General features: G+C 44.4%; 1 protein-coding gene across 23 annotated transcripts in view; it reads left to right on the plus strand.

Moving 5' to 3' along the window:
* The window catches only part of SIPA1L1 (signal induced proliferation associated 1 like 1), a 356060-nt gene that overhangs the window by 291763 nt on the left and 41173 nt on the right, over window positions 1–23124 (plus strand). For 19 of the 23 annotated variants that reach the window (XR_004968051.1, XR_004968054.1, XR_004968055.1 and 16 more), the window contains 5 exons: window positions 9264–9413; window positions 14521–14645; window positions 17177–17239; window positions 17659–17777; window positions 20734–21176. Coding sequence is in view for 20 of the 23 variants with exons in the window: in XM_036311654.1 (XP_036167547.1) it covers window positions 9264–9413; window positions 14521–14645; window positions 17177–17239; window positions 17659–17777; window positions 20734–21176 (900 nt within the window). In the remaining 3 variants the exon portion in view is untranslated. The remainder of the gene's footprint in view (window positions 1–9263; window positions 9414–14520; window positions 14646–17176; window positions 17240–17658; window positions 17778–20733; window positions 21177–23124) is intronic. The other 4 variants (XM_036311757.1, XM_036311766.1, XM_036311775.1 and 1 more) reach the window with 2 other exon arrangements.

The raw sequence follows: 23124 nt of genomic DNA on the forward strand, positions 1-23124 counted from the left end.
CTCTCTCTCTCTCTCTCTCTCTCTCTCAAAGCAATAAAAAATATATATTAAAAATAAGAAAAAAAGATTTAGGGAACAGGCACAATGAGCTTGGCACGCCTGCCAGTCCCCTTTCTTTGCCAAGCTCCAGAGTGGCCCAGGGAAGGAGACCAGAGGGACCAGTGTGGAGTCCTTATCCATTCCACCAGCCCTGGGCTCCTTATAACCAGAAATTTCCCATAAGCCTCTTGAATTGCCTATCATTCCTCAGGCCTCGAAAGTAGCTGCTGTGCGCTCAGCCTGGGAGAATGTTCCCACCTGGCTTCCTCCCTGCAGAGCACCATGTTTCATGAGACCCCCCAGAAAGCTCTGCAGTCCAGAGGCCTCGATCTCCTGCATTCCAGCCCCATCCCCTGGGAGTGATGTGACAGTGGGAACGGCCCTTATCCCCTCTGCACTTCAGTGTCCCTAAGAATCAGATGGGGCTCTAGCCCCGCCTCTCAGAGTCCCTGTGAAGACTAAGGTAATGTAGTCACTCTGTATGCAATCAGCTCTCTGCACAGAAATGACACTAGAGGCTTTGAGAAGGGGAGATGCTGTGTGTCACTGTTGTCATTTTGTAGATGCTTTTCCAAACACAGCTACTCAGAAGTCAAAGAGTGTGTTCGCATTGAGTCCTGGAGCCAGAAGCTGGGCTGATGATGCGTCTGCAGCCTCATCTAGGCTCTGCCTGGCGGGGCGGGGGAGGCAGGGGGCTGAGGGGGGGGGGGGGTGTCAGTGTTCCCAAAGCAGGTTGTGTTGTCGTCAGTGACAGAGAAGATGAATTCAGGAGGCCTGCCGCGCTGAAAACAGTCATGGTGAACGGTGCAGATGCAGAGATGGTAGGGAATACTGCAAAAACCATCAGGGCGAATTAGATTGGGCCTGAGAGATGATCTTGTAAAAAACCGCTGTATGTATTCTGAGAAGAGCAGTGAAGCGGCATGTGGTCATATTTCTCTGCCTGTCACCAAGAAACTGTACTTCTCTGCGCCCAGCAGTGGGGTCCTGCCCTCCTGCCCAGCTCAAGGGAGTAAGTGCTCTGCCTCAGCCCCACCCAGGGAGGCCTGGCCTAGTCACATCTTATAGGAGGGTCTACAGAGCCCCTCAATGGCCGTAGGGCTTCCTCAAGCTCCTCCCTCCCGCAACACACACTCGCTTGCACACCAGGGAAGGCCTTCCCAGAAGCTAGAGCTAACGTGTCCTGCGGTAACTCTCCTGCAGGTGGAAGAGGGAGTGAGAGTGTTGGGAATTTAAATTACTCTCTAGAGGTAAAAACTATATTCTGCTTTACATTTGAAATTTGAAACTACTGACATTCTTTAAGATTTGTTGATTGTACAACACATTTTTAAACGCGTAGAAATTAGTGGTAATTAAGACAAATTAGCTCCCTAAATCCACCCCCACAGTCATCAGTGTGAAATTTTCCCATAAGCCTTTGGTTCAGAGTTCTCGACACTGAACCGTCTGACAAATGCCTGCTTGCTTCTACCCGTGAGAATCCCGAGGTGTGACAGCGTGGCAGTTTGGGATTTGCCTGTCATCTGCCCATCAAGTGCTTTTGGAGGAAAGTGCGTTTAATTTCCTCTTTATCTGCAGGAGCAGCTGCTATGAAGGAATGAGAGGGGCGGAGTGTCCCAGGGCTGCTCAGCAGAGCTGAGTGCATCTCACCCAAGCATGTGTGTCTGTGGGTGGGGTGTGTCCACATTGACCTCGGGGCTCTAGGCTGGTGGCTGCACCACAGAGACCTAGAGACACTGCTCCAGGCCACATAAAGATGGCCCTGGGCCCTCACCCTGGACCACCTTCTTTAGGAACTGCAGGCACAAACGAACAAGGGGAGATGGTAGAAGGGGTCAGCTCATATGCCGGTGGCCCTGCTTGCAGTGTATATAGGAGTTCACTACCTCCCACCAGTCTCCACACGAGAGAGAACCAGAATCAAGCGAAATTAAATAGTCTGTAGTCTCCCAATCTATCACTTTTTTTTTCTCTTTTGGTTTCCCATTATATTTTTTAAAATGACAAATGATGAGGCATAGTGCAGCCCTGAATCTTGGTCAGCTCTGTGTGCCTGTTAAGTAATTGATGGGCTAGTTTGCAAATGGGACTTTATTGTAGAACTCAGAATTTCTGAACAACCAAGAGCATTAGTACTGGTAGAATTCTACTGGAAGGAACGCGTGATGCTTTTCTCTTCTCCTAGCTTAGGGCCGTCATAGGAGGAGTGGAGCGTGGAGACCATGCGAGGCAGACACACATGGGCAGCCACTCCAACCTGAGACCAGCATGCGTGCTGTATGTTGGCTTCTGCTTCCCTTGTTTTTGTTTGTATGATGGGATAGGGGATGAATTTATTTTGTTTAGTTTTTTCCAGTCTTCAAAATCCTAGTATGCAAAAAAAAAATCCACTTAGCTTTTCACCAAAGATTTGGTTATTGACTTCTTTTTGTGAAATATTTGTGAATATTGGTGGAGGGTGGGACTAACCAAAGAGAACTTGCCACTGCCTGGCTGCAGAACCTTTGGTTCCCCTTGCTGCCTCATGCATGAATTTTTTGCTTCCTCAGCTTAGCATAGGAGAGTTCACCCTGCACAACCCAGCTGTCCTCCTGGCATGGCCCCCGCCAATCTCCCGCCCATGTCTAGTGCTCAGGCCTGACATGCCATCGCGGTGACCTCACATTTCTGCGTCCTGGCTGCTGACTGTGGTGAACATCCTGTTTCCTACAAGACCCATCTCAGGTGCATTTCTTCATCAGGCTTTTCCCAACAAGGTTTGACTTCTAACCCACCTGAGCCTCCACACTCTGTATTTACTGCCCTCAAGATAGTTTCATTTTACTTGTGCTTTCCTTAAAAACTATAGGTAGCTATTATTGGACTCATGCTCTGGGCCCGGCTCTGTTCAAAGTTCTTAATGCAAGTTTTCTCAGTTAATCCACCCAACAGCCCAATAAGTTGGCTGCTGTTTACCTCTTTTACAGATAAGGAGCCCAGGGAGTGAGAGATGAGATAATATGTGCAAAGTCATAGCTGGTTAGTGGTGGAGCTGAGATTAGCATCAAGGCCATCGGACCCAAGAGCCCTGTAGCCTAGCCACCATGCCGTATGGATTAAATCTACCACCACATGTAGAAGTGTTTGCGGAATGGGAGCCTGCGCGCTGGCGTGCTGAGGGGCCAGCCACTGCTCTGTAGTTCACCAGCAGTTGCACAGGCCCCCATGCTCAAACGGGTCCATGCTGGGCTTAATGCTCTGCTGTCACTGCCATGACATTTGTAATAGTATCTGAACAGGGGGACCACATTTTCATTCTGTGCTGAGTCCCTCAAATCATGAAGCTGGTCCTGCCTGCCGCCCATTCTTGCTCTCTGCCCTCAGTTATCAAATTGATTGTTCTCAAGAGGCACCCATAGTGTGTGCCAGGCTCGAAGTGACGACCCATTTATCTCACTGTGGCGAATTGCCGAGTTTTCCTAACTGTACATGAGTTATTCCTGGCTGCAACTGCTCTTAGCACCAGAGGCTCATCAGAACAGGATTTCCATGGCTAGTCTAAAGAACCGATATGAATCGTGAGGTCAGTGAGCCGGGGTAGCTCTGCTTCTCGGTGCTCACAGTAGGAAACAAGGAAAAGACAGAGGGATGATTTGTCCAAATTTGAACACAACTTCTTTAAATCTCCTCTGATTATAGCACCTTGAATCATTTCAGAAAATGTTTTTACAAAATTCTGGAAGTACCCCTGGTTGAAACACATTGCTGAAGGCAGGCTTTTCCTTGGTCCAGACTTTCCTTGCTCACCCAGATACTGTTCCCTGGGTGAGTCGTGTTTTAATTGCCGAGTTGTGTAAAGTGCTGTACTTAATTATAGACTCAAGCGTCTAATCTGTCAGTCATTGCTGCCATTTGAAACCTCTCGGTTGTTTTTACCACCATCCACTGTTGGCACTTGAATTACAGAGGGTCTACCTCCTTGGACGCAGTGCTGTCACTTTGGAGTAAAGAGCGGGAAATAGAGGCATCATGAAACTTGTACTGTCTGTGACTCGGGAAAAAATGTTAACATCAGCTACACAGATACTGAGAATGCCTTATCCATAAATTGGTAAATGATAGTCAGTCACAATCTGAGGAGGTCCGTTTCATAAGAGTCTATTAATGTTAACACCATGCATGTAGTCCTGTGAATTCCTCCAGGGGAACGGTGTGGTGGGGGGGCAGGGGTTGTTTTATTAGACATCTGGATTTTAGCAGTTCTCTTTTCTCCTTTATCCTAGTGTGAGAACACTTCTGTAAAAATAAGGAACTGATACTGATCTTGGACTGTCTCTTCTTAAATATCCATCCCTTCAGCTCTTTGCTTTCACTGCAACAAAATGCATTGCCTGTAAACGAAAGCTGGTGTGTGTCCTGCAGACTATGGACGTGTTGTCTGTGGGCTGATGAGCATGACTTTCAATCATTGCATTCTTCCTACAGTCACAAAACCCTGGCATTTTATTTCTGCAGAGGAAATTAATAGAAAGCATTTAAGAGAACATTTAACATCAGTTACTTTAAAAACATTTAGTTATTTCTTGGCTAAATTTATGAAAATGTAGGGAAGAAAATTACTGAAATTAATGCTAAGAGGTTTAGAAATTTCCTTTCTGACAGTGACCAGAGCCTTCTTTCAAAAGATTGTTTCTTTTTTTTTTTCTTTTTTAAAAAAGATATATTTTATTGATTTTTTACAGAGAGGAAGGGAGAGAGATAGAGAGTTAGAAACATCGATGAGAGAGAAACATCGATTAGCTGCCTCCTGCACATCTCCCACTGGGAATGTGCCCGCAACCCAGGTACATGCCCTTGACCGGAATCGAACCTGGGACCTTTCAGTCCGCAGGCCGACACTCTATCCACTGAGCCAAACCGGTTTCGGCAAAAGATTGTTTCTTATATCCTATAGAAATAAACGATCTCACAGCCACTGAAAGATGTGTTCATCTTAGTCCCCTTGACCTCTTTGGGCACAGACATCTAGGATTTCCCAGGCTCATTACGACTAAGAGAAAGCACAACGGTCTGGGTTTATCTCAAAAGGGAGGGAAAGATTTGTGATCTTGTGCTCCTCACTGGGCTCAGCAACCCTTAAAATAGAGTGGATGGGAGGACAGAGATGCAGGAGGTCAGCATGCACTTCCCATGTGAGCCAGTTTGGGTGCTGTGTTTTCAAAGTGGCAGGACAGCAACCAGCCCGACTTCCAGGAGTGGTAGCTGCAGGCTCTCTTTGGCAGTGGACGGCTAGTGCCGGCAGGCGGCCCTTACACTCCCCGAACGAGGTCTGTTCTCAAACAATATTTCTGTGATGGTATCAAATTCAGAGTATTTGGAAATAACTGTAAGGCATCAGAAGAAAGGATAATTCTGATTTTTCCCCCCAGCATACATACATCCAGAGTCTTAAAACCTTTTGGGTGTGCCATTCCATCCATTGCTGTATGTGTGCGCTGTGTGTGTGAGCAGGCAGGAAACAAAGCCGCTATTGAGTTCTAGAAATGCAGAAAAGGGATGGGAATGAGTGCCGGCCTTCTGGAAATGCTATTTTTTTTCACTTTGGGATCACTCCAGTAACCAAGTAGAATTTTCTGATACCCTTGCCAAATAAAAGGGCTGAGGTTGAGAAGGAGCATTAGATATTTCAGCTTAACGTACATTTTGGAGAGCAGGGTAAGAAAAGCAAGCCCTAAATACAGATATAAAAGTTGCTTTTGGACTTTCTCTGTGGAATCCTGTTGTCACTTTCTCATAGAAGCATAAACATTTTCATGTTCATCATAAATATAATTCATTGGCATAACTTAACCCAGAAGAGAGTTAAATCAACGGGCCCAAAAATGTTAACATTTCTACTGCCTTCTCCCCCGCCCTCCCCCCCGCCCCCACCATCTTCCTGTAACACCTCCTCCTCTTTGCAGCAAGAAAATCAAAGCAGCTACAAAATGAAACTGCATTTGAAGTTTCTGTATATGAGGTGCATATAAAGGCCAAACTCTTAGGGCAGAAAGCAGTGTGGTCTCTTGTTACATTTGGGTTTATGCCGTTCCTTAATCCTTACCTAGTTTTCGTCTTTGTGCTCTATTCCTCCCATTCCTCCCCGACTCTGGTCCCCTTCCAATTCAGAATAAATAGATCTTTGGGAGAGGTCTTAATGGAAAAGATGAAAAGGACATCCATGCCCGCATAAATGTATTGATCTTTTATCAAAACACGTTACCCAAAGTAGGGATGAGCTAGTGTTCCAAGACCCAATGGTCTGACCCACATCCCTGCCCACACATAGCCCTCTCTCGACCCTGGCCTCCTAGTGAGGATGCCAGCCATGCGGTTCGCCTGTATTTGTCTAAATCTGGGTAGCAGGGACCAGATTGGTGATGTTAACAGAAGGACCTTAGGAACTCTGCCTCTTTTCCTAGCTTCTCATTGAACTTCCCGAGGACCCAGCATCCCAGGTCTCTCCTTGCCCATTTCACACTCTGTAGAGGAGGCATTGCCAGGAAGTTCTCTTGCCATTGCATGTCAGATCGATGATACATGTCCGGGGGTACCTGGGCATAATTCTGCCATCCCCTTTTCTCACATTTAAGAAAGCGTGTTATCACCTTGAATGTGTTATAAGTGTTTTTAGCAAATTATTCCCAAAATCTTGGCACTTTATTATTAGAGACCAGCTGTTTTTCATCTGATGTAAAGGCACCATGGTGGAGTACCCCTGGCTTGGGACACCTCATGTAACTGCGGGCCCTTATCCTGAACCACCGCTTCATTTCCTACACTGCGGATGGGAATTCTCCTTCAAATGTGTGTTAAGCAACCAGAGATATAAAGATACATAAGGCTCAGTCCTGCCCTATAAGAGCAGAATCTGGTTGGGGAGATAGACACACATAAAAGTAATGATTCCATAGGGAGTGCTACAGTGGTGCAAAGAGCAGGTTGTTGTGGGATTGAGGTTCTAATTAATCTATGAATTCAGGCCTATGATTTTGGAATTGGGCTTTGGGTAGAACGGATGCTCTGTGAGTAGAAAAGGGAGGATGCTCCCAGCAGAGAGGACAAGCTAAGTAAAGATATGAATTTGGTGGGTGAGTCTGAGGACTGGGGCGCGCTGCATGTGACCAGGATGGAGGATGCATGGAGGCAGGTGAAGAGCAGGGAGATTAGGATGGACATGAGGATGCACTTGGGCGAGACGGTCCAGGGCCTGGCAGAGGGTGCCAGGGATTTGGTCTTCTGTCCTGTAAGCAAAGGGAAGCTGTGGAGAGGTGTTGGCAGTCAGAGGACTCAGATGGTAGGGGCACTGGAGGCCTGGGGTGGACAGAGTGTGGACATTAGAAGACCAGATAAAGCACTGTTATCCTGATCCAGGCAGAGATGGGGGCCCTTAGAGGACAGTCAGCCAGTTGGAGACTAGTTCTCTCCCTTGTCTTTGTGTTTTCCAGACTAGCACCCAGGGTGCCTGACCACAAGGTTTGTGCTCTGTAACAGTTGAACTTAATTAGACCAATTGACTGTGGAAGATGAGAAAAGTGGGGAAGGGATGAAAAAACATTTAGCTTGGAATAACAGATAGAGGAGGGGCAGGTTTGGGGTGCAAGGGGTGGGAATGGGAAAAATTGGTTAGTTTTTAGGGGGTTTGATTGGAATTGCTGGTGAGGGTGCCCCTTAAGGATATCTAGGAGACAGCTGGAGATAACGGGCTTGTCACTGAGAGATCTAGCTTTCACGTCAGCTCTGTCCTTAGGGCCTAGATGGATTGGGGAGTCATGCATTTTGGTATCTATCCTTATTCTTTTTCCATTAGAAAGGCTTCTCATTGTGATTCTGTTATCCCTCCTGTCAGCTTCCTGTACCTGAAACCCCAGTCTGCCCTGCTGTGGAAAGTTTAGGGGTTCACCATGGGAACCTGCCGTACCTCAGTGAACCGGGTTCTGCCCCAGGGCCTCTGCACTTTGATGCAAAGTCATCTGAGCGTGCAGACCCGTGGCCAACTGTCCGATTAGGGAAAGAACGCCCAGCCTTCCTGGAGGGCAGCAGTAGCTTAGCACAGAGTGTGGCCAACTTAGAATCAAGAGGCCGGGCTTATTGAATGAATGGCTTCGATTCCACTTCCTCAGTGATAAACTGGAAGTGACCTGCGACAGGAGTCGAATGATGTGCCAGCTTCCGTGTGATTAAGGTTTAGTTCTCACCTGGGCACATTGTCAGTGTCACGTTGATATTCCGGTGCTTACCACGTTCCTACTAGAGCTGCTGGAGTAGAGCATCTGTCCTGACTACAAAGCTCCAGTTTCTGTCCCTTGAGCTATCAGCAGGGCAAAGGCCCCATAGCTTTGGAAATAGATGTATTAGGCGAGATTCATTAATTAAATTTAGTTAAATTTCAACAACTGCAGTTTTAGGCACTTTTTGTCATAGAGGTTTTTTGTTTGTTTGTTTTGTTGTTTTTTTTTAATTTGTTTTTTTAATATATTTTATTGATTTTTTTACAGAGAGGAAGGGAGAGAGACAGAGAGTTAGAAACATCGATGAGAGAGAAACATCGATCAGCTGCCTCCTGCACTTCTCCCACTGGGGATATGCCCGCAACCCAGGTACATGCCCTTGACCGGAATCGAACCTGGGACCCCTCAGTCCGCAGGCCGACGCTCTATCCACTGAGCCAAACCGGTCTCGGCTCATAGAGGTTTTTATATGGTGATGCTACTATCAACCAAATTCATAAATACTAAATAGCAGAATCTGAATATTCATTTCAGACTCTGAGTAATAAAATTAGAAAACAAAGGAGCATACAAAGAATGTACCAGTCTCCCCCTGGCCATGTACTCTGGGAGAACCAGTGTGAAAGCGGAATTAATTGCTGTGTTAATGTCACTGGGGTTCAATTATGCTCTACGCTGCCATACTAGGAAACCGCCTGCGCAACTCAGCCTATTGAATTCTGGCAGCTTTTGGAAACATACGTGTTTTTCCCTGTTATTTTTTTTCCGCCCCCTTCAAGGCAGTTTTCCAGTGGTTCCCTGAGGGAGTAGTTGCATGGGGACGGTTCTTGCGTAGGCTTCCAGCTGGCTTCGTTTTCACCATCTCCATGAAGCCTCTGCCTCTGTCGCATTTATATGATATTATCCATCATGCCTGCCTTGGGACTCTTCCCTTTGAATTGTTGACTTCATATTTTTGGTTTGTACATGCAGGCTGTCTCCTGGTTCGGACATCTACGTGACGGTCTCGTCCATGGCTTTAGCGAGATCCCAGCAGTGCCGTAACTCCCCCAGCAACCTGTCTTCGTCCAGCGAGACTGGCTCTGGCGGGGGCACATACAGGCAGAAATCCATGCCTGAAGGGTAGGTGTGCCCCAATGTGCACGGTCCTAGTTGACATTGCTGTCTTTCATCTGTCATTCAGAGGTGTAAAATGATTTCCATTCAGCCAGCCTTGATCAATTTACTACAAAAGATCAAAAGGGGAAATATGGTTAAATAATTTCAGATGGAAAAATGTTTTCATGGCTGGTTCAAACCACTTCTTGGGCTGTATATCCTTCTCTGGTCTCTAAGGACTCAGAGACAGAGAAGTCAGATTACACCAGCCTCTCCATGATATATGTTGCCTATTTTCATAGTACAGTTTTGTCATTTCTTAATATGTCCTCCAAAGTGAACTCAGCGGTATCCTGCTTGAACTGGTTAGAGTTTGTTTTGCTGTTACAGTAGGAGAAATGATCATGAGATCCAAAGCTTAAAATTATTTTTTTCATACTTTAAAAGTCTTCTGTGATTTCAACCTGTGGGTTGGTATATGTTTTTCATGGTGTTTGTTTGTTTGTTTGTTTTGAACACTAAACACCCAAAAGTAACTATTTGCTTCTGAAAAGACTTACAAAGTAAAAAGCTAAATGTACATGATTTCAGAGGCTACTAAAAAGGAGAAAGTAATGGGAATGTCTGAAGCCTGGAAGAATTAGCAGCAAAGCATTACATGGTGCACAGAAGCTTTAGGCTTTGCCCAGAGGAACAGTAAGGGAGCAGCAGCGGCTTCCGCCAGGGTATCCTCCCCGTGAGACCCTGACAAAGAACCTGGGACCATTTTAAGATCAAATATAAGGAGTTGATAAAAACTGATGTTTCTGTTCCGAGTTTTCCCCATTTTAACAAATGCACACAGGATTTGTTTATTTTCTTGAGATTTTACCATGTTACACAATAATCATGTTTATTACTAAGAATACCTTCATAGTGGGTATTTTTATCTATAGTGCTTTGTCGGTTTTTACAGCTATTAAGCTTGATTTCTTTGTTGTTGCAAAATGTTTATGTTAGCAGAAATTAGGTAATAAAACCACTATAAAATATGCTCTCCCCCCCATCCCCAGTGTCTCCCCCAGGATTCCCTTGGTAGTATCTCTAAAATGTGCATGTCTTATTTTAATTACTTCAGTGACAACTAGAAAAAATTTTAGCTCTTTTTCATGAGTTTCTGCAAAAGGTTTTATGAATTAAGTATTATTATGCCAAACCACAAGCCCAACTAATTATTTCTTGTTTTAATTAGTAGATTTTAAATGGCCTTGTTTGACTTCAAAAATAAGAATTCACTGCAACCTCAGTGTTGGTACAACAATCTATCTATATATATAAAGGCTAATATGCAAAGTGTCCCCTCTGGAGTTCAGCCGGAAGACTGGGAGTTCGATCACTCGCTGTGACGTGCACTGACCACCACAGGGTGGTGCAGAGCGAAGGAAGGCCCTGGCCAACAGCCGGCAGCTGGCAGCTGGGGAAGGAAGGCCCTGGCTGGCAGCCGGAAGGCCCCAGTCGGCCCTGATCACTGGCCAGGCCTAGGGACCCTGCCCTTGCACAAATTTCGTGCACCAGGCCTCTAGTAAAATAGAAATGAACTAGCAACAGTACCAAAAAAAGCATTATTCTATGATACAATTTTAATGAACCAAAAACGTGAGCTGAAACGTTAACGTTTTGGTGAATCTTTATGTTAGAACCATGATTTCAGTGCCCCGGGCTGCACAGTTTTTTTTAAGGAGGTAGTAGTTATGCAACTTGATGTTTATACTAACTCTGCCATCGGTGGTATTGAGGGTTTTGCCCGTTGTTAGTGAGCTTATCCCATGACTGTTTACTGTACTGTATGATGTCCTTTTTTTTTTTTATGTTTTTATTTCAGAGAGGAAAGGAGAGGGAGAGATAGAAAGATCAATGATGAGAATCATTGATTGGCTACCTCCTGCATGCCCCCTACTGGGGATCGAGCCGACAACCTGGGCATGTGCCCTTGACTGGAATCGAACCTGGGACCCTTCAGTCCGCAGGCCGATGCTCTAGCTACTGAGCAAAACCCGCTAGGGCTGATGTCCTTTCTAAGGTGGATACTTTGCAAGATGAGGATGATACTATGGGGGAAGAAGAAACTTTCTTCTACCCTTCAGGGTTCCTTCACTGGCTTAAAAATTAAATCTACATGAGGCAGATCAAAATGAGGAAATAGCCAAATTCAATTACATACATGCATATGGGAACCCCACATACATGCGAGGTTCGAAACAGAAAGAGAAAATGAGGTATATCTGACCTTCAGAGCTAAGAATAAGGTCAGGCACCTTGGGGCTTCAGAAGGAGGAAGGTCATCACAAGACAATAAGAACAGATGTTCAGTTAGTTTGCCCTGCCCTGAGGCTAGGTAAGAAAAAGTTGTCAGGGATAATCTCCTATGGGCAAACCCCTAATTTAAGTTCTTCTAGGTAGTTAAGGAGAGGGCTGAAGTTTCTCTTGAGCCCAAAGGATCTCAGTTGCCTTTAGCTCAAAAATAATCCACATTCCACAGAGTTACTTCTTGGGGTTACTCCGTCTGAACCCCTATGATTCAGTGTTTCTGCTGGATCCCACGCAGCGTTTGCCTGTATCAGTGATGCAAGAGCAATTGGTTCCCTGTCTAATTCACATGTATAATCCCAAAAGTTGCCTGTCCCGAGAGGAAAAGGATCACAGGAGTGTATGTAGTTTGATCCAACTCATTAATAATAAACTTTTAAAAGCTTAAAGCTACGATCATGATAGTTGGTCAGTGTGCAGTCATTGCTCGTAAATGTAGCCTGCTCCTTCGTTGTCCTCTCCTGTCCCGGATTCAGGACCTGGTGTCTGCATGTGTGTGATGTGTCTGCCCACTCCCTTGGGTGAGGATATTGAGACCATCCAAATCCGCTGAGAGGTGAAATTTAATACGCTGGTTAATCCTGCCTGCTCCATTCGAGTGGGCGGGCAAAAGGCACCTGCACACATTTAAGATGAGAATGAGAGGTCGTCATAAAGCAGCTCTCGGGAGGAGACATGGGGTCTGCTCTGCCACCCTTGGGGACTTCTTTTGGGGCCACACACTTTGAGGAATGTTAACAGGGTAGGGCATGTCCAGAGGGAGGGAGGGAGGGAGGGGTAAATGAGGAATTTGGAGACCGGTGTGAGAAACATCACTAAGGATGTACAACCTGAAGGTCAGAATTGTGGGGGCGAGGAGGCAATCTTAGGTGAAGGGTTGCACTTGTCTGTGAGGGCGACAGAGACCAATAAATGAAAGTTACAGAGAAGTTTCCAGGCCTTTATTTGGGAGCTATTCAAAGCCGTGAGCCTGCTCCGGAGAACAGTGGACAGGCTCCTGGTCACTGAACGTGCTTCATGTGTCAGCCAGATGATTACTAAAAACTCCTCCAAATCTGAGCCTTCAACGTTCAGTGCTCCTCCAAACAAAAGTAGAGTAAAGCTTCGAAAAGAGGCACAACTTGAACAGGTTTGTCTGAGCTCCTCAAGAGTAGGGTCCTTGTGTCCCTAGTGCCCTGCACGCAATGAGTATGTGTGAGAACTGAAATTAAAAGTCCGTGGGATGAAAATATTTTAAAGGCAGAATTTAAAGACAGCCTTACGTTATTTGAAACCAGATAGCGAGAAAAACACTCGGCTTTAAATTCAGAGGTTTAAAAGGTCCTTAGTTGCCTCTGCTACCAAAAAGGTAAAAGCAAAATCGCAGTCTCTGTGCCTTTGTGAAAAAGTCGTAATTTAGTGCAAATTTAGAATAGGATCATAGGGCCATTTCGAGGATCTTCACTGTTCTGAACTAAAGAAGCACCCTACTTAGGGAGGAGAGGGCAAAGATCATAATTAATGAATGCCTTTTTTTTTTTTTTTTTTGTAAATGCACAGTTATTGAGTTTTTCCTAAATCAAGGTTTTTGGTTTTTACAATAGAGGTAACTTTGTTTAGTGAGGCTTGTGATTGAGTCTGTAAACAATTGTCATTTATGCAAAAGCAACTAGGGAGACGGTATTGGAGGAGTTTTACGAAAATATGTTGTAGCTTTCTTTACTTTGCAAATGCTTTCATCGAGCTTTTCCTCCCTGGACCCATATAATGGAATTGCCGGTTTTTTCTTCTTCTTCTTCTTCTTCTTCTTCTTCTTCTTCTTCTTTTTCAAATAAAGAAATGAAGCTGACACTTAAGTAATTTGGAGTGGGAAAGCCAGAACTTGACTCCACCAGCACCACGTGGTTGTTCTCCCCAGGCATCTATCAGTTTGTAGTAAAGAAGACATCTGTCATATGCATCAATCCATCAGGCCCTGTGTAGTCTTTCATTGTATAAGTTCATTAGTTAACCATACACAAATTTGTAAATTTCCACATGAACGTTTGAATTTTACACTCTGGCCCTTTTTCCTGGGCTCAGGCAGGATTTACGCTGCTGATAGGGCTCATCAGGGTGCACGCTTTAATCATGTATTATATGTTTGTTCTACACTGGGAAAAATAAAACTGGCTGATTGAACAGCTAAACAGTCTTTCCAGAAATAGACAATTGCCTTTACAAAAGCCACTTTACCTACTTGTAAGTAGCCCTCCCCAAAGGCAGTTTATTTTGAAAGTGGTCTCTATATAAATGATAGCAGTGTTTGTCTTTCAGACCTTAGAGTGCTCAGAAAATACTAGTTCCCAGAATGAATGATTTAGCAGATTTAGTTATTTAGTGATTTAGCAGTTTACTGAGTTACGAGAAACCCCTGACATGTACCAGTCGGAAGATACACATGGAACATTGGGATGGTGAAAATTTCCCTTTGGCTGTGTGTGAGTGACAGCCTGTGGTTGGCTACACAAGGGCTAGAAGACTTTGGTTTCTTACTCTGTTTATCTTAAGTTAGCTCCGTCCTGATGGCTCCTGGCCTTGTTTACAGTTTAAATGCTTAGCCTACATACCTTTCTGAACTGACTACAGCAAACACAGTTCCGGCATCCACATTCACATGCACAGGGCTGGCTGCACAAGTACAGACAGGCAAGCGAAACTAGTAGTACCTGTCCTTAGAGTGAGGTTCACTACACCCAGGACTCCTTCCCTTTATGGGTGAGGTTTCTGATGTCCTCTTTGCCTTTGTTTGGGGAAATCACCACAGGTTTGGAGTCAGCCGCAGATCCCCAGCCTCCATTGACAGGCAGAACACCCAGGCAGATCTTGGTGGCAGCGGAAAATCCACACCCAGCTGGCAAAGAAGTGAGGATAGCATTGCCGACCAGATGGGTAAGTAATTAAATTTCTACAAAAAGCTAGTTGCTTTTATACCAAGGTGACTTGGGCGTCCTCCTGATGATGTCATCAAAGCATTCTGTTATATAATATAGCCCTGGTTAATAAATGTGAATGAAAATTAAGTCTTGGTTAGATGAACAGCCCTGGTTAATAAATGTGAATGAGAGTTAAGTCTTGGTTAGATTATGTATAAGTGAAAGCAACAAATAAGACCTGAGAGAAAAGTCAAGGAATTCTAAATGACCCTAAATCTAAAAATAGAAATGACATAGGAATTTTTTTTTTCAGAACCCAAATTAAATTGCCAGACTGCCAAACCACATGTCCTAAGTATCTCCCAACCCTTTCATCTGTCTTTTTGTTTTTGCCTCTTACAAGTGCCCTGAAAGATTTGTTGGTATTCTTACAAAGAGTTTAAAATAAATAAATAAAAATTTAAAAACTATGTACAAAGTGGGAAAGAGATACAAAATTGTTGCTTAGTCACATGTGTAGCATGGTTAGTATCTCTTTCCTCCCCTATATGCTTTTTTCCCCTCCTCTGCTATTAAGCTGCCAGCTAAGGACATGTCTTAGCAGGACAAAGAGCTGGATGGGGAAGATTTTCAGGAGAGCCTTCATTTGGTTTCCTAATGCATATATTTCTCTGTATATATTTGTAGTTGCTGCAATGACACCATTACATGAGTTGATACAATAAAATTTTGCTATGAAACATGATTAAGTTTCAACACAATAGTATCATAGATTTTTAGTATCAACACAGCTGATACATCATGGTCTTGAATCTAGACAGGTATTTTTTTCCTTTATCTTATTTTTAGTAGCATTACCAGGGGTGTGAGATTCAAAACAAATACATTTCAGGTCTGAAAAAAAGATACGTTTTAAGACAGAGCCCCACCTTTTTATCCTCCCAGAAAATGCATTGTCTGTCTCATTCTGTTTTAATGACTATGCCTGTGTAAAGGCACTAACCACGAACATAGAAGGAAGTGGAGATGTATTGAGCTAAGACACACGTTGGGGAAAAGAAATATAATTCCTAGGTTTTAAAGATATGCTTTGTTGCAATAACTTCAGTGCAATGTGCCTGGTTATTGAAGCCATCTGTCCCTCCCCCTCTCATCCCACCCACCCACCACACAGAAAACCTGAGCATATTCTGCTCTGCTCTTAGCAGAATGTGTTTAAGCCCATATGTTTTGATACTGTGGAGCTGGTAACGACACGTGCGCAAAGGATCCCTTCTTCATCATGACTTCAGCAGCTTTTTCTGGCTCCTGGTGCACGCTTTGAACAAAGCTGCCAGCAAGCCCTTTGTGCAGCGTTCAGTGTCACTTCCTACTCATGGGAAGCCATGTGAGGAAAGGAAAGGGTAATTATAAGGTTCGTCCTAGACCGTATTCATTCTTGCACAGAAACCTCCCTCTAGTTCTTTTGTTCTCGCATCCCCTTTAGTTTAGTGGCATCCCACTTTTAATAGATAAGACTCTGAAATTAATATGGATGAATCCTTTTAACTCACTTGTTCATCTTTTTAGTAAGATACACCTTTTTTTTGCAAGATACCCCTAGAGCAGTGATGCTGAACCTTTTGAGCTCGGCGTGTCAGCATTTTGAAAAACCCTAACTTAATTAACTCTGATGCTGTGTCACATATAGAAATTTTTTGATATTTTCAACCATACTAAACAAAGACTTATATTTTTGATATTTATTTTATATATTTAAATGCCATTTAACAAAGAAAAATCAACCAAAAAAATGAGTTCACGTGTCACCTCTGACACGCGTGTCATAGGTTTGCCATCACTGCCCTAGAGCCTGCCAGAAGAGCCTTTTCACCAAGTGGGGCCTTTCTCTATTCAAAATCTAAGGCTTGAAATAAAATGTTAAAATAAAATAAGTTTGTGTACGTTTTTACGTTCCAGAAGACTAGCCCAGCCTTTTCTAATGGGAACCTCAGAAGGACACTCGGCGGCTTAGTCATGCCATGCTAGGGAGAAATCGACAAAAATAATTATGTCTTGTTACTCATTGCACTGTATTGAGTGTGTAAAGGCTTGACCTTTACACACTCAGTTCGTAAGAACAAAATTCTCTAATGATTTTCAGGTCACTCATTGACAATGTTGAGGAGAGTCTTACTTGTAAGCCAGACCCACCCCCCACCCACCATCTTTGTACATCAGTGTGCTATGAACTGGTGCCCCAGTGGAGACGAGGAGTGTAGCTTGCTTAATGAACTCACTTATCTCCGTGGCTGTTCATTTTTCTGTGCCTCTGCTTTTGGAAATGGTTGAGAATCAAAGCAAAAGGGTATGTTGCCCAGTCCATTATGTGTTAGGAAGGGTGTTGCCGAAGTCCGGAATCATTGCTGTTAGCTAGCAGTGTGTGAAAGAAGTAAAATCACTTACCTTGCACCTTTGGAACCCCATCATGAACGCCAGCGTGGACTCCAAAAGGAAGCAATTGTTTTAAGTAAACTAGTTGCTGTGTGTCTTTTCTGTTGTGCTTAGCTTACAGTTATAGAGGACCTCAGGATTTCAATTCTTTTTTCCTCGAGCAGCATGAATATACAGGTAAAATATTTCCAAGGTGTCATGGTAAGTAACACGTGATTGCATCCATGCCTGTCTAGGTAATGTAGACCAAGCTAGGTTAGCTACACTTTGCAGTGAATGAATCTCATAAATTCAATCCATGTATTTTAGACTGTTCCCCAAACCAAAAGTTGATTTCTAACTTTGCCGCGTTGTTCATGGCCTTTGGTTTGGTGGTACTTGGCTCTGCTCATGTGGTCACCAGCTGCAAGCTTTACCCATCAGCCACTTAGTTTCTGACATGCTGTCTATTGTGTAAACTCTCAACAAGCTTATTGCTGAAATTCAGAGTTTGCTGGTCAGTGAGCTCAGAGGTGCCGTGGCAAGCTGTCTTCATTTGTTGACATGTGCTTGGGTCTGCTTCGGCCCGCACCATAATGCCCTGTGCTGTGTTGCAGAGCCGACGTGCCACCTCCCAGCAGTATCGAAGGTACTGCCCACGTTCCGAGAGAGCCCCAGTGGGAGGCTGATGCGGCAGGATCCAGTGGTTCACTTGTCTCCGAACAAACAGGGGCATGTAAGTTCACTGTAAAATAATAGGAGTGGTAGGTGCCTAGCGATGCACCTTCCTTGTGATGGCTGTGAAAATGGTACAGGTCTGCTCTATTCTTCCTCCCACGTGGTCAAAGAGGAAGTCATCCTGGCAGAAGGGGGCCTTTGCTATCCTGGACCTGGGCTTTCTGCTGCCAACAAGGGTGCTCTGAGATAAATTGAAATTCCTCTTTGGTATGCACCTGCCACCCCATCATCTGGGTGAAAGGCCAGGTGATCCCATTCACAAACAGTCCTAAAATGTTATGAATTGAAGTGTGTGAGAAATGGACTTTACTTGTTTACACAGTTGCAAGCATGAGGTGTGGTTGAACAGACAACTTCCTGACAGCTCTCCCTACTGCTTCTCTTATCTTTCAGAGCTGCACACATTTTGTCCTTCACCATCGTGGCACACAGTTCCTTATCACTTACCACTAGAGTGGGGAATGGAGGTCATCGTTTCCCCCCCTTTCAGTGCAGTTGGTCTCTCTGGTCTGTCTGCCCACTGAAATGTGTGTTTATATTTATGTCATTCAATAGGGTGAGGAAAGACTGTCTCATTTCACTAACTTACAAGATGCCCAGAGATGAGAGGGCTCCTCTCAGTTTTGCTCTAATGAAATGATTATGGGAGCTAAAAACACAAGAGGGGAGCACGTGTGTGCAAGCACTCACACAGGCTGTGTGGGGAGATATACTGACGAGACAGGATGTGGTCACAGTTCTGCTTATAAATGGGCGATTGCCCCAATCTGTCCATTTCCGCACCTTCATTACTAATCGGTATATTGATTACATGGTAAAATGATATTTGGGATAGGTTGGGTTAGAGAAAACATATTAAACTTAATTTCACCTGTTTCTTTGTACTTTTTAAAAATTGACCACTAGAAAACTTAAAATTCCAGTGTGGTTCCCGTACTGTTTCTGCAGAAATATGTTATGTACTTTTCACTCTCAGCCCATCTCAGTGCAGGCTGCCACGTGTAAGGTGCACAGTGGCCACACGTGCCTGGGGGCTGCCAATTCCACAGACAGTGCAGAGCTGAGAAATTCTGCCCTCAGATACTAAAAATGAATGAAGGTCTGTAACACAAACGTTGTTGCGAAAAACTAGAGTAGCACTGGTAAAATAACTGGGATTGATTCTTGTTTAAGAAGGAGAGAGCTTTATTTTTGCACTTTGAAATGAAACTTGAGTGCCCTCCTCCTGCTGCTATCCTCAGCAGACACACACACACACACAATTCCTTCTCTCCACTTTTCTCTTAAAATACTGTTTTATTCAGCTATCCTAGGAAATCTTATTTCTTTGGTAAGCTACAAAATATTCTAAATAACTAAGCCACTGTGTAGAAAGGGTTCTGTACTCATTTTATTAATTGAGATACAATTCACATACCTTAATATTCACTCATTTAAAGTGTACAATTTAATGGTTTTTTTAATATATTCACAGGGTTGTGCCACCAGCACCACCATCCAACCCTAGAAAACTTATCACCCCAGAGAAACCCTGTACCTCAGTCATCGCCCTGACTCTTCCCTCCCCTCCAAGCTCTCGACAGCCACGAACCTACTTTCTGTCCGTGTTGAAGTGTCTGTTCTGGACGTTTCACATGAGTGGAACAGAATGTGTGGCCTTTTATGTCTGGCTTCTTTCACTCAGTTTTGCGTAATGTTTTCAAGAGTCGTACATGTTATAACATGTCAGTACTTCATTTCTTTGTATGACGGAATAACAGTCCATGGTCTAGAAATACCACAGTTCCTTATCCATGTATCAGCCAGTGGGCACTTGGGCTGTTCTGGCTTTTGGCTTCATGAATAACGCTGCTGTAAACATGCGCATGGAAGTGGTGTGTGAACATGTCCTCATTTCTCTTGAGTCGACACAGAGTGGGACTGAGCTGTTGGACATCAGCGGCCCCAGTTCCCATTCCCACCAGCAGTCCCGCCAGCATTCTTGTCTGCCCCTTTGTGTATAGCATCTCACTGTGTGTGAGGTGTATCTCATGTGGTTTTGATTTGCATTTCCCTAGTGACTAAAGATGCCGAGTATATTTTCATGTGCTTGTTGGCCATTTGTATATCTTCTTTCGAGAAATGCCCATTTAAATCCTTTGCCCATGTTTTAATTAGGGTATTTGAAACATAAAAGTTTTTTAATTTTGATGAGGTTCAGTTTATCAATTTTTTTTCTTTTTTGTGTGCTTTTGGGGTCATCTCTAGGAGACCATTGCATAATCCAAGGTCATGAAGATATACATTTATGTTTTCTTCTAAGAGTTTTACAGTGTTAGCTCTTACATTTACATCTTTGATCTTTTTGAGTTTATTTTTCTATGTGGAAAGGATCCAATTTCATTCTTTGTGGATATCCACGTGTCCCAGCACCGTCTGTTGAAAAGACTGTTACTCTCCCTTCCCAGCCTCCCCCATTGAATTCACTTGGCACCTCTGTATACATCATACCTCTGAGCCCTCCTCAGAAAGCTATCTCCTAAATAGATGCGCACTGGGGAGCTCTCTTTAGGAATAAGTCTTAGGTTCTGCCTTCTCTTTACTCTGAGCACAGTAGGTCTCTTCTAATTTTAAAGCCTTTTGGAGGTGTCATTTTTTTCTATTTTAGGATTAAAATATTGAAGACTAATAACGATTTAGATTTTTTTTCAAATTAAAAGGACCTCAGTACTGTTCATGCTTTGGCATAAGAGAAATAATGAAAAATGGGTTCTTAAGAAACCATTTCCAGCGCTCTCTGCCATCGAGCCTTCGCCTGGGTTTGTCCAGGCACCTCCAGCCGGACCTCGGTTTCCCACCATTAGAACCTTTGGCCTTGGACCCATCACTAGACACACTGCGGGTCGTTCTCCCTGTTGTTTTCCTGGTGTTCACGAGGCAGAGCCTGCCCGTGAGTAACTCTGCTTCCCCTGCAGCCTGACAGCCACTACTCGAGCCACTCCAGCAGCAACACCCTCTCCAGCAACGCGTCCAGCGCCCACAGTGACGAGAAATGGTATGACGGGGACCGCACTGAGTCCGAGCTCAACAGCTACAACTATCTGCAGGGCACCTCTGCCGACAGCGGCATCGACACCACCTCCTACGGCCCCAGCCACGGCAGCAGCGCCTCCCTGGGGGCCGCCACGGCCTCGCCTCGCTCGGGGCCCAGCAAGGAGAAAGTGGCCCCCCTGTGGCACAGTTCCAGCGAGGTCATCTCCATGGTGGATCGGACGTTAGAGGCTGAGAGCCACGGCCTGGACCGGAAAGCAGAGTCCTCCCTGAGCCTGGACATCCACAGCAAGAGCCAGGCCGGCTCCAGCCCTCTGACCCGGGAGAGCAGCACTTTCAGCATCAACGATGCTGCTTCCCACACGAGGTAACTGCCCTTTCCTGTGCCCCGTTCCCAGCCCGTCCTGAATCGAGTGCCCAGCCTTGTCCCACTTCACTTGGCTCTATAGTGTATAGAGGGGTGTTCCATGCAGTGGCAGTTATTATTACATAGTTAGTGCCTTTTAATTGGCACCAAAATACTCTTCCTACAATTCTACCACAGTATTATTATTATTATCATCATTATTATTTGGGGGTAGGCACTTAATTTTCACTGAGGATGATTTTTAGAGAGATTGGAAGGAAGGGGGAAGAGAGAGAGAAACACACTGATGTGAGAGAGGCACATTAATCGGGGTACCTCCCCAACCAGGGGTTGAACCTACACCCAGATACGTGCGCTTGACTGGGAATCGAATGTACGACCCTTCAGTCTGCAGGGCCCACTTTCTAACCACTGAACACACTGACCAGGGCCTAATGCATTAGTTTAAGCTGTGAGAAAGTTTACAGATTCAGTCTTTGTAAAGTTGTCTTTGATTTTATGAAAAATTTCCTTTGTACCAGAATTAGAAGAATTTTGTAATTTGGGCTTTCAGCTAGTGATAGAGAAAGTAGACTAGAACAGTCTTTTGAAGATATTAAAAGAAAATCTTGACCGTATTTTTAAAAAGGCCTAACATGGCATTATTTATGATGCTGAACACCCCCTTTTCATTGCCTGTCTCCCAGAGAAGATCACTTAACCCCATGTTTACATGATAATTTTTTTCCGTTAATTGGCTCCTGATAGTTATGTGGTTGAGGGTGGGGGATATACATCAGAAAAGTGTAGCTAAAATTAGACATACCATCTACCTTTCAAAATAAGTACATATTCCCCTGTATTCTTAGGTAGGCAAAATTAATACCAATTTTTATTTCTTCCTTTAGATTTGAGCCTAAAATCCAAAGTATGGAAGGATTTTTGCTTTCAGGGAGGAAAGGCTCCATTGGTCTCTTTACGGGGGTGGTGATCTTTGTGGTAGTTTCTCCTTTACCTGTTGTTGTTGTCAGTCATGGATGAGCTTATAGGACAGCATCTAACCTTGCCTGGGCCTCTTTTATTATTATGCCTTAAAGGAAAAATAGCAAAGAAGCTGGCTTTAGTTTTACTTTTCGAATGGGAATCCAAGCACAAGATCTGTCAGGAAACTCCAGACAACCTCCACTTAATTTGGATCTGTTTAACTTGATCAGTTAAATGTTCAGTTCTCTCATCGTCCCTATATTGTTACTGATAAGATTCTTGAGCTTCCCATCTAGTAAATTCCAGGTGGGCCCAGCATCTCACGTGCTTGTTTCTGTGTATTGTGGTAGGTCTAGAAACACGTGGCCCCACACAAAAAGGAATTGGCAAAGCAGTCTCAGTCTCGGGTGCCAGGCACCCGGTTACCGTCCCACAGTCCAGGGAATAGAATGTTGGTGTGTCGAGTGGGTTGAGGAAGGGTTTGGAAAAGCAGAACAGAAAGCTAGGCATCAAATACCATAGTAATATATAGAATCCTGGGGCACAGAGTTAGGGCATTCAGTTGCTGTGTTTTGACACGTGCCATCATCCCATTAACTATAGCCTGTGCTGCACTGACTTGGAACATTTTTGAGTTCAGAATAGTTTCTCGGTTTAGATCGACTCTTGTTTCTTTGGTTTCCCGTTCTTTGTTTTGAAAGGAGGGTGTCCTTTTTAAGAATGATATTCCATCTGGGGCCCTATCTCTGCTCTGATTTGATGGTGGAAGAAAATCAGTCATGAGGTCTTGCCTAGTACGGCGTGGGCATGGAGTAGGCTTGGAAAGGGCTAAGTCTCCAAAGCCAAAGCACAAAACATCGGCCGCGCCATCTAACCAATCCAGCGAATCCCAGGGGCTCTACAAAGTCCCCTGAAAAGCAGGCACCTGGGATTGCATGTTCTGAATGTGCTGACCAGGACAGCCTGACCACCTCTGAAGATTACC

The sequence above is a fragment of the Myotis myotis genome, unplaced genomic scaffold (genome assembly GCF_014108235.1).
Source record: "Myotis myotis isolate mMyoMyo1 unplaced genomic scaffold, mMyoMyo1.p scaffold_m19_p_1, whole genome shotgun sequence".
Taxonomy (NCBI): Eukaryota; Metazoa; Chordata; class Mammalia; order Chiroptera; family Vespertilionidae; genus Myotis; species Myotis myotis.